The sequence below is a fragment of the Anas platyrhynchos genome, chromosome 2 (genome assembly GCF_047663525.1).
Source record: "Anas platyrhynchos isolate ZD024472 breed Pekin duck chromosome 2, IASCAAS_PekinDuck_T2T, whole genome shotgun sequence".
NCBI classification, from domain to species: Eukaryota; Metazoa; Chordata; class Aves; order Anseriformes; family Anatidae; genus Anas; species Anas platyrhynchos.
In genome coordinates, this window is record NC_092588.1 from 47,544,975 (window position 1) to 47,562,594 (window position 17,620).

The 17,620-nt window shown below is 33.4% G+C and overlaps 1 protein-coding gene across 5 annotated transcripts in view; it reads left to right on the forward strand.

Annotated features, from left to right (window-relative positions):
- Nucleotides 1–17,339, forward strand: part of SNTG1 (syntrophin gamma 1) — a 348,743-nt gene extending 331,404 nt beyond the window's left edge. For all 5 annotated transcript variants that reach the window (XM_072034682.1, XM_038174969.2, XM_027452099.3 and 2 more), the window contains 2 exons: nt 2,450–2,560; nt 10,493–17,339. In XM_072034682.1, the coding sequence (XP_071890783.1) occupies nt 2,450–2,560; nt 10,493–10,651 (270 nt within the window). In that variant the 3' untranslated portion in view covers nt 10,652–17,339. The remainder of the gene's footprint in view (nt 1–2,449; nt 2,561–10,492) is intronic.
- The last annotated feature ends 281 nt before the right edge of the window (nt 17,340–17,620 follow it).

A 17,620-nucleotide genomic window follows, 5' to 3' on the forward strand; every position in this document is an offset into this window, starting at 1 on the left:
TGGCCTTTTTAATCTTTACACTTTAGATGAAGAGGGTTTAGTCTTTGCAAAGTATGCTGTTGAGATGTCAGTTCTCAGAACTTGTTTTGATATCCTGAAGTAAGAAGTGCAATCTTGTTGGGAGTAGTCTCTAGAAGGATTTTGCCCCCTCTGCACTACAAGCCTGATTTTGCAGTGTACTTAAAAGCCATTGCTAAGTAGGACTCTCAATACTGAAGTTATGCATACACTGAAGTGTGTTCCTGAACCATGCCTGTGGTTTGGTGTGACTATCATTCTCTATCCTCTGAATGAGAATGAAGTGAGTAGCAAAGCTACATGGGAAATGCCAAAGTGTGGCATTTCTATGCATCCTTCATCTTCACTCAGACTTCATCTGAATTAGAGTAAGGCCAGATACCCCAGGATTTTGACTGTCCAACTGAGGATCCTTTTTACAACTGCACCTCTCTCCTGGCCTCACCATACATCAGCAAAGAGAAAGGGGTTAGTACATTTATTTGTGGTTCTCCAGAGATAAAGATGAGATAAAGAGACGACCTTTATGTTTCTCATTTAGGAAATGACATGCTTAAATAGGTTTGGTGTTCCTGTGGAAAGGATGTACTCTTGATTTTCTGACAAGATTCGTGGAGTAACATAGGCCTGTAAAAACAGACATTACTATGTAGGTAGGAAGTATGACCACCGGTATTTTGGGGGGGTTTATTATTTTTATTTATTTATTTATATTTATATTTATTATATTTATATTTAAAATATAATTTAAATTTAATAATTTAAATTTAATAATTTAAATATTTTAAATATAATTTATATTTATTATATTTATATTTATTATATTTATATTTATTATTTCATTAATTTACTCATTTTCCACAGTACATAAATAAATGTTATTATTTAAACCATCTGAAAGGAATTGCACACATTTAGAGATCAAGGAAGCTATTCTATTTTTTGTAGCACAGAGTGGTGTGCTCAGGAGGACAGCAAATCAAACAAATATGATATAGTTTCACATAAATTGCCAAATTCCTCTAGTTTATCTGAAACAGAATGTCTTTAATTCTGTTTATGGTAGAGGAGAACTCACCTGTCACATACACTTGGAGAATGAAAGTGGTGCTAAGCTTATTTTTTTACTAGAAAGGGACAAATATAGAGAGATTTTTTGTTATATACAATTGCAAACGTCTACTGGAAAATAAATCTTTCATTGTGTACTGTGCACAGTTAAGATATTGTCCCTTCCACCCACCCACCCACCCCCCATCTACTTAGACAATTATAAATGTAGCAAACTTTAACTTGTTGCATGTTGGAGATTTTTGCAGCTTATTAGCAACAAGAAATAACGACATCTTGAAGCAAAGGGACCTTCCTGTGCTTAAGAAAGTTGAGAATTTGACCTCTCATATTCTGTTTAATATCAACTATATATTAAATCATGTAATACATATAGTCAAAAGACACAGATGGAAGCGTCATGCTAATCCACTGAAATGAATTCATTTACTTACAAACCATTAACAACAACAACAACAAAAGTCATGTGAAATTATTGCATGTGAAATTAATGTCTCCTAAAAGCAGCAACACAATATGAGTGAGGTTGACCTTATAATTATGTGAAATAATACTGAAATCACAATGAAAAATGATACTGCTGCAAAATACCTGCAGGAGAAAATATCTTTTAATGAAGCTGAAAATATTTCTAATAAACAGCTCTTTTCCACTTCTAGAAAAATAGAGTTTGAAATGCAGTTTTTTATAAAAGTTGTCTATATAAATTGCAGTTGTCTATATAAATCCACATGAGATATAATAAACAGACATTTTTATAGATTTATTTTTTTAATTCTATGTTTATTCTGTAGAGAAATCTGCCTTTTTTCAACACGACACAACTTAATTAATAATTTAAAGACCTGAATGGTCACTAATACTTAGAATTCATGATCTGCTTAAATTTCTTACTGGAGATTTCATAAGCAAAATCAAAATGACTTCTCATTATAAGGTTTCCTTTTGTTATTTGTCATTTTAAATATATTTGGTTTTAATTTGATATACACTTTATGGAAATACAACTAGATTATTATTAATAATAATATTGTTCCTGTGAAAGGAGAAATTTTGTAACAGGTTATTGCCTCAGATGGCTCAGAGAATCCACAGATCTTCAGAGGAAAAATCTTTGACTTCGGGCATGACAGTCTTTGATTAAATATAGTTAAAGGGATTTCAGAGTACATTTCACAAATGTAGTCTGACTGATCTCAATTGGACACTGCTAAAGTATGTTACACCCATATGTAATATTCAGTTGGTTTAACGATGTACCACTGAGAGGTTAAAAGTTCCCCTAGAAGGGCATTAGCTGTTTCTATTACAGTTCACCATAATAATGCTTGTGCTTTTTCTTTTTTTTTTTCCCCTTTAGGCTGTACTTTGGAGGTACAAGTTTTCCCAGCTCAAAGGTTCTTCAGATGATGGGAAGAGCAAAATCAAATTCTTGTTTCAAAACACAGATACTAAACAAATTGAAGCAAAGGTAAAAACAGTATGTTCTCTTTTATAATGTCAATATACATTAAAACAGTTATTAAAGCATCTAGGAGACAGGAGGAATAAATTAAATTAAATTAATTAAAAGTATTAGATCAATGTGTGCAGTCAATGAATTTAAAGAAAAATAAAGAAATCTGAATGAACTGTTTGGATTTTTGGTAGATATAGTCTTTTAAAGACCTCCATTACATTAAATATATATATGCCTAAAAGTATATATATCAATAAGATATACATGTGTGTGTGTGTATGTATATATTATTGATATATATATTTTTAGGCATGTTTGCAAAGACTATTAAGACTATTAATCATTTTGATAAAGATGGCTTAGAGTTTAAATGCCCTCTCACCCTATACTTGTATCATGAAATGGTGCAAAACGTATTCTTTAGTCAGCTTGGTCAGACAATCCAGCAAGGGTCTAACATTGCTTTTATTTCTCAGAGAAAAAAAAAAGCGTGGATTAAACATAAAACCCATTACAAGAAGTTGTCATCAAATCTTTGTGTCTGTGTCTAATTCAAAATTAAAAAAGTTGCATTTTCAGTTGTGCTTTTGATTCAACAGTTGATTTACAAAAACAGTCACCTGAGATATTTATGCCTAGTTTTATGTCTGTCTTTTGAGAATAGTGCATTTACTATCCCAATGTATGTGAGGAAAAGTGATCTACAAGGCTCACTGATGACTGGAACTGCCTTAGAGTCTGAATCAGAGGTCTTTTTGGCTAGAATCCCAATATTTTCATGATCCTAAATATTTTTGCTTAGATGAATTTTATGCCTTGCTTTTGAAGCACTTAGTATATGTTTTTTCCTGTTCATGTCTATGTCAGAGAAAAAATTGCTGAATAAATGCAATAGCATTCTGTGAGGAAAGAGGAAATGGTTAAATACATTGTTTTCTAAAGGGGCTAAAAAAACAGAACATAATAAGGTATGCTAAGAAACAGGGCATTGTATTTCGGGCTATCAAGAGTTTAAACACAAACAGTTAAGGAACACTAAGCAGCTATTCTTCCTTCCTTTTCTTTCTTCACGTAACAGCTATTTACTTGATTTTGAATGTTATACTTAATATAATGAAGTATATATATTTTTTTAGGTATAAAGTAAAAGCTTCCATTATATCAACAGCAATGAAGTATGGTGGACTGTGTCTTTCAATACAATCATATTTTGCTTCTCAAGGATAAATATTTTCTTCCTGTTTTCTTCAGAAAATGTTTTAATACTAAAGATGTTTTCTTCACTAATAAGAAACAATAGCAGCCTAAAGCTTTAAGGATGATTTTTCTGTTAAGCAAATAATATGAAACTATTATCATGCTCCTGAGTACAGCTGAAGGATGAAACTTGTCATTTCTGTTCTGATATCTGTCTTGTATTGCTATTATGTTAACACAACATTTTAGGACTAGCTAAGTTAATGATGCAATATTTCTCAGAATTTTCTTTGGAATCCAAGAGTCAAATAGTGCTATGAGCAAGGACTTCCAGTGAGTGAGGTGCTATAGCAAGGACTTCCAATTTTGTTTATAAATGAAGTACGTGGCTTAGTCTAAGAAGTATGGGTAAACTTGTCTATAAAATGAAGGAAAAGATTCTTAGGTCATATTTCTTCAACTTTGCTTACTTTAAAATTCTGTGGATATCCCTCTTGTGTATCTATTGAACCTTTCAAATATTTAAAGCACTACTCAGCACAAGAGGAGGTGGTATTTTTTTTGGAATTTGCTAGCATTACAGAGCTATAGAAATAGCTATTCAGGGAACTCTCTAGTCATTAGGAAATGTTAATCAGATTTTCAGAAATATTTGTAATGCCAGGTTTCATGCATGCTGTATGAAGGCTTCATTTGGAATCAGACTATGGGAATTTTCTAAAACATCTGTTAAAGGTTGTGTTGAATATTCATATCCAAAGCTATCATCAACTGTTAAATGAAACTCTGTATTATGCATGTCCTGGAGACCCACTGTTATAAGGGGAAAATAGAGGGTAACATTTACTTGAGATAAATATAATTTTCTGTGAGTTATATTATATGGGGAATTATCAGAATATAGTAGGATGAGAGCTTACTGTTGAAAGAAAAAAAAAAATCTGAGGAACTATTACCTCAGCATATTAAGACTCGTCACTTTTGCATTCCCAAATGGTAACAAGGAAGCAGGACATAGCAGATAACTATGATGCAGCTCAATAAATTTGCTAGAACTGAGAGTACTTTTTTCCTCTTCATCATCAATGGTAACATGCTCCATGCAGAACCTGCTATGGTTTGTGCGTACTTGATTTGAGACTCCTGCTTTTTGTATCTCCAGTGCCTGTTTTATTCCATCTCAGTTTCAGCTCTGGCACTGACAAGATGCATTAATGTATTTAATGCAGTATAATTCAGCTGCACCTTGAAAATGTGAAATGGCCCAGACACAGATTTATTTTTTGTTTATATTTAAATTATACTGGCTTCATCATATAATTCCTCCCTGTAAGAATATGAATTATCAAAATCCCAATGCTTCCAGTCATCACTATGTACAATGCTGCACATCTTGTGTATCTCAGCCCAGGTATGTGTGCCTGTGTCATGTTGTGCCTGTGTGATAATATCCTTTAGATCTAGAACATTGATTCATGATCTAGAAAATTAAGAGCGTCAGAGTGCTTAGATATTTAATACTGATTCAAAATTTAGATACATTTGTTTCTATTCTATAAATATATCTGTTAATAATAAATACATCACTGTTAATGTTACAAGAATCCCAGAAAAATATGTTTTCTGAGAAAACATGCAGATTGACATCCCAGTGATCATGAGATCGTGGCCCCACGACCGAACACAGATCTCGAGCTCATGCTGTTTATTTCCCATGCTCTATACATTGGTGTACAGGCACTTTAGGGAAATAGCAGGTGCAGTTACCCCTGGGGGGATGCAAGAAGAAGGTACTGGATGTCCCTCTGCCTTTTCTTTTGGGTTGAAAAGATAAACATAGAAGCGAGAGTTTATTTCTCATCCATAAGACACAAAAGGATTCATTTAGGCACCTTGCTATCTATTTATCTATTTCTTTAGCTGTAGCTTAGTGGTCTGTTAATGTTTTTCCAGCATCATAGCAGCTTCCAGAAATTAGCACAATCTCAGTGCATAAACTCACAGCACTGTACTCTTCAATTTTACCTGGTCAAAGAGTGGACCACTGCAATGAAAACTGTTTTTTGTTTGTTTGTTTGTTTTGTTTTGATTTGTTGTTGTTTTTGGTTTGCTTGTTTGTTTGTTTGTTTCCTGACAAAATGTGTATTAAATCCATGAGAGATTCTGTTTGCATACATACAGGCTCCCAACCATCACAGTATGGAATATATATATATCTAAAGCAGGATTATTGCTGATTTTTTACTATATGCAATTTCCATTTACATTTTGTAAATAAACACACAACACAGTAATTTCCCCATTACAAAGGCAAGAATTTGATACTTAGTAAATTAGAATAGCAATAGACCTACAGAACTGGACTGAGCAAAAGTATGACCTCACATTTCACCACCGTAAAACAAGGCATGGTGTATATCCCCAAAACTACACTTCTCTCTGTGCTTTCACCTTTCTGAACTTCAAGGGATTTTTCACAGCTGAACAGTTTTCTCAGCAAAACTTGGCCAAAATCACCTATAGTGTGACAAAGACACCTACAGCTATACTGTATCAGGTTAGCTTTTTTTCACAGACTAGATGATTCTCTGAACTGAGAGCGTTATGAAACAGAGGTGAGCAGAGAAATCAGCTAAAACTGGGCAAAACTATGGTATCAGCAAAAGAAGTTTAAATTTAATTTATTTTATTATAAATACTAATTAATTAATAATACATTAATAGTAATTACTGTTATTTAATTTGTTCTTGAAATTAGCTTATGTAGAAATATAATCTATAATAAGAAAAATAGCCTGAATTACTACTGTTTTAATGTGAACAAAATACTTGCTTTCAAGTGCATTGCAAGGTGTCATGATGAATGCTTTTACGATTTTCCAGGGTGAAAATATGAATATATTTTATTATATATGAAAAATATTTCTGCTCATTTCAAGCATATTCTCCAAAGTATAATTTTAATTTAATCCTTGTTCTTAGCCTTGATGTTTTTTATGTGAGCATCACACTGCGCTTCAAATTTAGAATATCAGCTTTAAATGGGTTTTAAGTATACATCCTTCAGATTTTTATAGAGTGATTGCTCAGTTGCAGTGACTGAATTCTGAGTTCAGATTTCTGAACTGTGTAGGTATTTGTGTCTTAGTTTTTAGTTTCCCTGCATCTTGCACATGGAATATCTGTTTCATATCTGTTTAAATCAGATTCTATCCTAATATATAGAGACTATTTAACATCATATTTGATGAAGCAACAAATGTCATCACATATCATCAGTTTATATAAGGATGAAAGAGATTTGTTGTGACAAAAACCTGAATACTTACAAACTAACAGTTGTTTGATTTTGTAGATGTACAGTTTTGTAGATGTACAGTTTACGTAGTTGCACCATTAATATAATGCAATAATAGTCAATTTGTACTTTTTTTTTTTTTTTTTCGTTTGGGACCCCTCTTAATTTTCCTTTTTTTTTTTTTTTTTTCCATTTTTGTTTTGTCAATCCGGATTTTCTTTGTGTAAGTTTACTAGAATTTTCATACACTTCTGGCCATGCTCAATGACTTTATGTTTCTCACACACCTTTTTACTGACTTATATTGTCCTCTACAGAAACTGCAAATGTTCAGATTAATAGTCTGGTAATGCCTGGTGTAATAACAACAATATTGGGTGAGAATAGATTGGTTAAGAGATAGGTGATTGGAGCCCAAGAGGGTATAGTGGTATTTTTGGAAGAGTGGGGTTGTTGGTGATGGGTACAGACAACAGTCTGGAAATTGGAATAACAGTAAATTGTATTCTTGTACATGAACAAATAGATGAAGTTTGGATTTCCTTGCTTTTTGAGGATTCAGAGTATCTGCTTTTCCCTATAGGTGGCACCCTTAATAGCTCGATAGCATATTTATTTAGGTTTCTTAAAGTTTGTTTGTTTGTTTATTTGATCCTGGGTATGGAATACACAATATCCTGCTAGATGAAAGTGTACTCATACAAGTAGATGGCTGATAACAGAGTATATACAAAAACAAAAAGGGGGGGCTAGGTGTGCAGAAAAACTTGTGGGCTCCCCTCCATCATGCAGTACTGCAGACCCATGGAGATTTAAAAGTGCAAGTTCTCAACACAAGTGAGGGAACGTTTTGTCTGTCAGCACCTATTTGTGAACCCTTATCTGTTCATTAAGATTTCTTGTGACTAGTCCAGAAAAATGTTGCTCCTGATGGATCCTATTCCAGCAATTAGACTCCTTTGAATTAAGCTGCAGACTTTATTCAGGCTTGTATGTACTCACCGCAAACCAATATCAGCTTACTTTGATTCACATTTCTTCTATTTCCAATGTTAATGTGAAGCATGCTTGTAGCAGAGTTTGTGTGTGATCCCTCTTTTTCCTTCTGATGCACCCGCCCTTCTAGGGAGAAGTGGATGTGATCACAAGGGTGGGAATTCTGCCCTGCACAGTCAGGACACAAGCTATGTGTCTTTAAACAGATTCACAGATTTTGGTTATTTTGATTAGCTGGTGTGAGGGAAAAAATAAAATAAAATAATGTGTCTCTCTTTATCAAGCTGACATTACTTGGAGCCTCCACCTTGAATGTGTGTACCAAGCTAAATTCTGTGATCACAGAGGTTCCCATTTCATTCAGTACATGACATGATACACACATTGACACTGAAATAGGAATAATATTTCATGCCAAATAGCAATCTAGCATTTGTTGACTTGTTAGTGCTCGTCTTTACAATCAAGGTAATGTGTTGTGTCATTGCTGTCAGTAACAGTGAACCAATGGGACCTTCAGCAGCTGTGCTGTTTTCTCTCACAGTTTCATTGAAGGTCCATTGAGCAATGGATCTTCCCACTGTGTTACTGTTGCAGAAACACCTGTGATAACTGGCTGTAATTGTACTAATGCACTGTGAAAATTCAGTGCCCGGTAGCCATAATTATGATGTACATAAGAACTTTCAGCTAGTAGGATTACCTAATTGACTCGAACAATTCTCAAACTGTACTATTTGTTTTAATAGATTTGCTCTGTTGAAACATAGACAAGAAGGTAGTCTTTTCACAGATAACACAGAAGTGATATCGTGTTTAACTAAATTATTTTCTCATCTTAAGCTTCAGTTTTATTTTTATAGTACCAGAAAGATATTAATAAAAAGGGGTTAACTGAAAAGTAACTTAATTTAAATGACTGATGTTTCTTGAAGTTCCATTAAAAAAAAAAAAAAAAAGAGGGGGGGGTTGGGGGAACCTCTGGCTTAGTATTTTAAAATGAAAATGTCTCTAAACAGATTTTTTAAATGGACACAGGTGGAAGGTATGTGAAACTTTATCTTCCTTAATGAGAATTAGTACTTAGGGGATGTTAAAGAAGCTTATGAGCAATTAAAAATTAATTTCTGAGCATGTCCAAAGTACATCTGCTCAGGTTGTAAGAGAGTTGAACAAAGCTCCACTCATCTAGTACATCACTGGATATTCGGCACACACAGCCCTCTGCTTTCAGGCAGTTGTTACCCCTTGAAGATAAGGAATTTGTGAATGTCTCCATGAAATACGTAAAGCAACATCTTCTAGGAAAGGTCAGGAGGCAGAAAATTGCGTGTTAATGAAATTTTTAGAATTTTATCATTTTTTTTGTTGAATTCACAATAATATCAAAAAAAAAAAAAAAAATTTTTGTCAAACATCAACTATCAGTGCTGGACAGAAAGACAAATAGGACAGTTGCTGGCTTCAGTACAGAAATTTACATAGATGGGGAATCAAAGCAAAAAGATGGCAACTCTGCACCACCATCACTACAAATGTATGTATACAAATACCTCAGTATCTGCTTTCAAATACAGCAGATGTTTATTGATTAAGTATCAACACCAAAAACACATACTGAAGAAACCCTAAAAAAAAAAAAAAAAAAAAAAAGTTGTCATCATGATCTCATTGATCAGGAAAAGTCAATTAGACACAAAGGAGCAAATATGTTAAAAAAAAAATGTATTTTTTATTTATTTCCTCTCTTGTAGTGTCTAAGAAAGTCTCAGTTGAGGAGCTATAAAGAAATGTAAATTAAAGTAGAACAAGAATGTCTTTGCCTAATATTGCACATAAGTGTAAAACATGAAGTCTGTTCTTAATTTTTGGTGCAATAACAATATTTGCCTCAGTGAAGACAGAGCCAGAATATCACTGTATGATAGTAGCACATTTTAAAAACGTCTTGAAAAAAAAAAAAAAATGAAGAATCAACATAGGTGAAATAATATTTACCAATGTGGTGAGGTAATATGACAGATAAATGTGATATATGTGGAAATCAACACTGCTGAACTTTGTGGCTACACTGAATATACAGTAGATATATGTTATGGTGCACTCATTTAATTTTTAAATAAATCAACCTGCAAAATGTGCCAGATTTGTATTAATAAAATGAGGGGGAAAATGGACTGTATGATTGTCTCATGCCTTCTTTACCAGGCAGGACCTCATATTTCTGTGGAAGCACTTAATCAGAAAATGGTCCATGTCAGCATCTAAACAATTATTTACAGAATAGAGAGAACTCAGTCTCTAAGTCTCTATAAGGGAGAATTTTCAGGCACATCAGCAGAATTATGTCAAACTATTAAAATTATTTGTATTTGAATCACAGTTCATTCCTGGGTGTATATCTGTGAGGTCTTCTTTTGATTCATTTTAAATCTTTTTGTTTTCACTTCCAGGAGCTGGAGTTTTCCAACCTGTTTGCAGTCCTTCACTGTATCCACTCATTCTTTGCAGCCAAAGTGGCTTGTTTGGACCCTTTGTTTGTAGGCAGTCAAGCCACAACTTCTGCTGCTCCCACAACTTCTGGTACTGGCAAATTAAAGTATACTACTTGATATCTCACATTACAGCACTGCCACTTAAGAAAAAGACGCAACAGTGTATAAATATTCATAAGATGTAGACCTTTGGTGAACCATGTACGTGGAAACCAATCCTGGAGTCAAGACATCTTGCAGCATCAGCAGATAGATGGTCACATGGGATCATAAATTCATCTCTGTTCTGCAAGACACCAGTAAATAATCCTAGCCAAAACCCCAGAATAGGATGGATATGCTTTTAGTATGATCTATTTGTACTTAGATAGTGCTTTAAGCAACATTGGAAGCAAAGGAATAAATGATGCAATGAAGCACTTCAGTATTTAATAAAATTTTCAAATGGCTGTAATAATACACAAATAGAATTGTCATTTTCCTGTTTTCAGATTTTTTATGACAATATGCTAAACTCTGAGTATGAACTTAATACCCAATGATTGTGTTATAAATGACATAAGAGCAAGCAACAAGCATATAGTACATGGTGACAAGGAGATGAGCATGAAAAGGCATTTGTGTAAGTATCTCCTCAAATAAGAAAGCACTTTAAGCATTGTTGTAAATCCATACTTGTGTCCATACATGAAGTACGGAGTCATGCTACTTTTTCTATTTTGTTCTTTTATTCTAACAATAACAAGATATAGCCATATTGACTGGCATATAGAATAAAAACAAAAAGAAAACCAACCAACAGACAAAACATAACCCTTCTTCCACGATTAGGTCCCTGTTCTTCAAGTGATGATAATGTGATATGTATTTTATTTTAATTACAAGTTAAGTGCAAGTGTGTAAAATATTGCATCTGCTGTTTATTTTTCTTTTTTTTTTTTTTTTTTTTTTTTAGTTAACTAAGTTCTGTAAATCTAAAAGTCTTTGCTCACAAGACTTAGCTGTTGAATTTGTTTCAAACATAATCCACCTAATACATTGCTCCCATGTTTAACCTTCGTTCCACTCAGGATCTCAACAAAATAGGAGTTTGAAATATGCTTGAAAAATGAGTCCAACTTTTGAATTCTTAATAATTTCTTTTTATATCTTGCTAGTAAGAGACAGGAATAAAATAAATAACCTGTAACAATAGAATAGATGACAATGCATAATGTCTTTGTATATTAAAAATACATCACCCTCAACTACATATCATCCATACTAGTTCCAGGATTTCATTTATTGATGAAACTTGAAGGATTTGTACATTCATAACTAATAACTTTATTTAAATATAATTTTACAAAATAATTTAATTTTTTGCTATTACACACATCAATGAAGATGGCAAAGTGGTGGGAGCACGTGTGGGATATGAGCATATATGGGATAAGAGCAAAAGAGGTGGTATGGCGTTTTGGCCAAACAGGATATAAATCTAAAAGACTGCAGAGAGAACAGTTAGTGCAGATTTAGTGTGTGCATAATATTTTAAATAATACTTTCTGGAGATTCTATTTATTATATTGAAATCCAATTTTTTGTTTTGTTTTGTTGTTTTGTTTGTTTGTTTGTTTTCCCCCAATTAAACTTGTTATAAATACTCATAGAAAGGTTAGGGACACAATCTCTCATGTGTAGCAGAAGGATAAAATCTTTCACATCCACTTTTATATATTAAAATAAGGAAAACTTCATAAGAGAAGCCAGAGAAAAGCTTTTTCACAATGGGAACAAAATGTAATGCAGACACAAAAAATGAATGAACCACAGCGGCAAATTATGCATCTGTTTTTACGCTTTGCAGTAGAAATATTTGGATTTCTGTGTGTGAGAAAGTGTCCCTGCAAAATGGGGAACTGAAGTAAAGCTGATAGCAGAAGATTCTAGTTATATATGTACTAGAATCTGAATTCAAATTATAACCAAATAACCTGAAAAAAATGTTTTCTGGCAACTCTGTATTGTTTCCAAATGACTATCAATCAGTAGGTGCTTACTTCTTATTAGTACATCTCCTAAAAGATGTACATTAATTTACAGCATTAAAAATTTTCTGTTTGTGTTTCACATCCTATGCTAAATACAATTGAATAGTGTCATTATCCAGCTATTATCCAGCTGTTTTAAATGTCAACAAAATCCATCATTTTCATAGTTATCATCCTGTTTACATGAAGCTTCCCTAAATAAGGGGGTCAGATCCTGGTCTTTGCTTCACAAGTAATAATGCTGTGGCTGTCCATAAGATCTTGAGTTTGTTCCTGGGAGATTATAAGTGCCAGATGCTTTAAATCTAAAACTACAACATTCAAAGGGGTTTACTGATGGTAACTCAGGCAATGTCCTTGTCAAGAAGGCATGTACTAGAAAAAGCAAATTTTGACAGAGCACTGACAATGCTGGAAACAGAATGAAAACAGAATCTGTTAGTAACAGTTCTCTCCCTCTGTACTCACAGATCATCTCCTTCTTGTTAGTGTGTTGTTGTGGCATTCAGCCATCCCAGTGTTGGCATATGCCAACACCTCAGTAATATGTGCTCTGCAGGTAATAGCAGAATCTAGAATTAATCAACTGCCAGTTGAATGTTTTTCCTTCAACCAGCTCATATGACATGCAGAATTGCACCACTGAAACTGAGTAATTTAAGAGATGTTTAATACAGTTAAGTGAACATAATGTTTATCCACAACAGCAGAAAGTATGCTATTGCAAATTGCAGTAGATTAAGAGATTCTGTGATATGAAAGCCAAAAATAAGTAAGTAAATAAATAATTTGCTTCCTGTGTAGAACTGGTCTCATGACATGAACTTAATAGGCTTGGACTCTACTAGGGTATCCTAAAGAACTTTGTCATGAATTTTGTTTGTAGAACTGCTATACTCATCAATAAGAATTTTTTAACTGGGCATTAAATATACAATATTTAAGAGACAAACACTAGCCTACAAATTAGAACTGCATTTGTTGTTGTTGTTGTTGTTGTTGTTGGTTTTATTATTATTATTTATTTATTTTATTTTAAAAGAGCTGAACTGTTGGGGCTTAATCAAATTTTTCATTTCAAGAAGATAGAAGTGTGGTTCAGAGAGCATAAAATGCCATAGCTTTGGCTACATGTCAGCACTGGTTTGTAAATGGGAGGTTTGGGGGGCTTGGGCACTGACCCCACTACACTCCTGGGCACGTGCCTTGGAGGGCTGCTGGCTCCAGCAGAGCCCAGAGCCTTTGTAATCCCCCCCCCTTTATTTTATTTTTTTTTTTAATCCGTATCCAAATTTCCCCACTCTTTCCCTTTTTTTTTTTTTTTTTTTTTTTTTTTTTGCCCTCTTGGGGCAAGTTGGTCAGAAACTCAGCCTTGAAACAAGAGGGAAAATTTCAAACAATGTGTAATAGCGAATCCTGAAACAACAAGATTTAATTTAAATATCTACATATTTCATATAAATATACAAAGAAGATTCTAAATCATTGTGAACCTCATGTGTATATGTAAAAAGCCAGGCTTTATATTGCTCTCATTTAACATATATAATGAATCCATGCATTTTGTAAGTTAACACAGCCCACTGAATATGAAGAAAAAACAGTTATAAAGAACTATCGGCTCTTACTAAAAATTTGTATGAAAATTAAAGCAAATATTTAACAAATAAAAGAACAAACAAAGTCAAAGAGTAAAACATAATTTGTTCTCTTTATGTATTATATTCTTAAATAAGTTTAATTAAAAAAAATCTTTATACTTATGGTATGTGACTATTGAAATTATATTTTATAACATACCAAATGTAACATACTCTTAAATATAACAAAATATATTTGGGTTTATTTGATTTGCTTTATGATTGAAATTTCAGATAATCTGAATTCAGATAATCTGAATCTTCCACAGAACTAACCATAAGCGAGGCTATAGTGTTAACATAATCTTTTATGAAAGTGTTGCAGATTTATATACATGTTTTTCTGAATTTCATCAGTGAATGAATACATTTTGTTTCCTACATCTGTTTAAAGATATAGTTACAGATTTTCAAAAGAGATTTGCAAACCAGTAGCATGAAGGCATTTTTGAAATAAAAATCAGGATATTTTTAAATGTTTGTCATTTTATTATTTTTTTTTAAGTAGGTGCAGTAGGAGTTTTGTGGACACAAACCAGTTGTAAGTTGATTATTTTTGAAAACCAGTAATTTGAACTTTTGGTTATTCAAACTAGAATTCATAAAAATGTAAAATAATAATATACAATATCAATATGCTTTGAGAAGAAATTACTGAAAAATATTATTTTCCAAATTAGTACTTAATTCCATGAAAATATACTTATTTACTTTGTGTGCTTTAACTTTATCAGAACATCTCACAGTGGACTAGGCGGTTGCAGTTACTACATCCTGTTATTTTACATACGATTTAGCATATTCAATGCCTTAATATGTTTCCTACATCAAGATAAATATTAAAAAGGCTGAAGATCTTTTAAATGTACAGCTGCTGCCCTTAAAATTCAGTAGCTTTGCTGTTGTTTAAGCACCCTCTAGTATTCCCTATGCAAAAAAGAAAGATCAGTTTTCATTCTGACATAGCAATGCAAAAATGGAAAGAGGAAAATGCAAAATTATTACTATGAAACACTAACTCCTGTACTGCACTTTCCATTCCCTTACAGGGTCTGGTCCCTGAGAAAGTGTAGTTTCTGGAAAAAAAGCTCAAGCTGATTTTAAAATGTTCATCCTTGGGCAATTTAAAATCTTCAGATTTGGACATCGGAGGCACTCACCCAAATTCCCTAAATTTTAGCACCTGCCGTAGATGCTCAGTACAGGACTTGAGGCTCTCAAAAGGGCAATACAAGGCAGGACCACAAGTTAGGACTCTGAAGGTATGTTTGTCTCTAACTACAGTAACCACTGTAGTTGTAGGTAGCCACTGCACTGTAGATGCAGTCACATTCATGTTTTCAATTGCATCAGCAATGTGCTTTTGAAGTCAGGCTCCTGCCCACTGCCTCTCACTGTGCATTTTGCAGAGCAGGCAATAAACACACAAAATGAGTTTTTAAGCTGAAGCTAAACCAGCATCACACCTCATGAGTTCCAGCTGCTAAAGGACATTCAGTCCATATGACCTGACTAAAGCAAGTTGAAAGTCAGAATCCCCCTGAAACACTAGGGCTGTTGGGTCCTGGTGAGAGCCCTTTCTCTCTGCACGGTGGCTGATGTTCATGCACCGTGGGTGCTGGAAGGACCCCAGAAAGCTGAGCTTCCTTGGGCAGTCTGACAGAGCCTAGTGCCTGGGACAGGAAGCGGTGCTGCAGCAAAGGGCTTAATTGAACCTTCTTTTAAAGAAGGCAGCTGACAAAAGCCCATGCCAAACTATCCTGCATTGCCCTTTTCCCTTGCCACAAAGGGAAATTACTGACTGCAAGTAGGTTACATGGTGCTGGTCAGCCCTCTCCCTGCTGTGTCTTTCTTCCCATCTATCACAAATGCATACCTGCAAATTCACTCTGACATCCCCATGAACACTGCTGTGTCCCCTCACACCCTTTGCTCTGGACAGATGGCAAAACTGCATTCACTCAGCTACGTAAGGGAGCATCTAAACGTACGATACAGCCAGGGGACAGTAAGCATTATGGCAAGGGCATCCATGTACCAGAGGAATGCTGTAGTCTGTGACTAACTTTTGGGCTAAAGTTAATAAAGTCATACCTGAGCCTAAGTGCTTTCCTGACTAGGACAGATCTTAAATGCAATTTTAGTAGTTTTCCTATAATTAAGTCTATAATGTCAACAAATTTCTACTTTCTTGACTCCTTTTCCCATTTTCCGGATGTTCAGTGGAGATAGCAATTCATATTCTGTTGGAATCAGAGGGAAAAACACAAGGATACTGGAATACAAATAAATTTCTATTTGGATTCTATATATTATTACAGTACATTCCATGTCTATTAAAATATGTTGAATAATGTAAAACTAAATGCTTTCATTTAGCTAACCTAGCCGGTTTTCATTGTTATTATACACGTCTCCCACTTTCAACAACTTTCTCTACAAGAATCCCAACTATACATTACAGAAATGCTTTCAATATTCAGTATATACTAATATATAATGCATAGTGTGTGTGTGTGTGCGTATGTGTGTATATATTAGTATATACTAATGGAAAATATTCAGTATATATTAATGAAAGTTACATATTAGGCACAACTATAAAACAGAAGCATAAATCCATGAAGCTTTACATTTAAAAACTTAATCTTATAATACTATAAAGAAATATGTATATTAGTTGAAGAAATGGCTATTTTTGCAGGATATGCACAATCTGGATATATGATAATAAATTGATGAACATTAACTGATTTACTATTTCATACCTCCAGAATTTTGATTTTTTAATTATTCTTATCCTTAAGCACATTTGCAATATATGTCATAAGTTTTAATTTGTTATGAACAAAAATGAATGAAAAAAATGTAATAGAAAGTGCTATATATTTTATAAATATTAAAAACTGAAGAAAAAATATACAATTTATTTATTTCATTTTCAGTTATGTTTTTGTGGTTGTTTGTAATATGTATTTGTGACGAACACGTCACTTAGTTGTTTAAGCTCATTAATGTACCACTAATAAAACGCTATCTTCTGTTTTGTTTTTGTTATGTTTTGTTTTGTTTTGTTTCTTTTTGTAACAGAACATAACAGAAAAATGTAGAAAATAAATACTTTTTAACTAATCTTTTGCATTCGGTCATAGAGTGTATGAGTTTTATATAATTGAAAGTCAAGCCTGAGAGATCAAGAGAATACTTGAAGAACCAGGGGTGTTAATGTTATTGCCTACCTATTCAACTGATTATTTGATAGAAATAATGACAATAGCTCACTTGTATGATCATTTCCAGAAGACAAGTCACCCACTCAAAGTCTGACTAAGATTTCTAAATACCTGTCTTTTCCCCCTGGCTATGAAACTCACCCCCTTCAACAATCAGATTATTTTACTATTGACATTTAA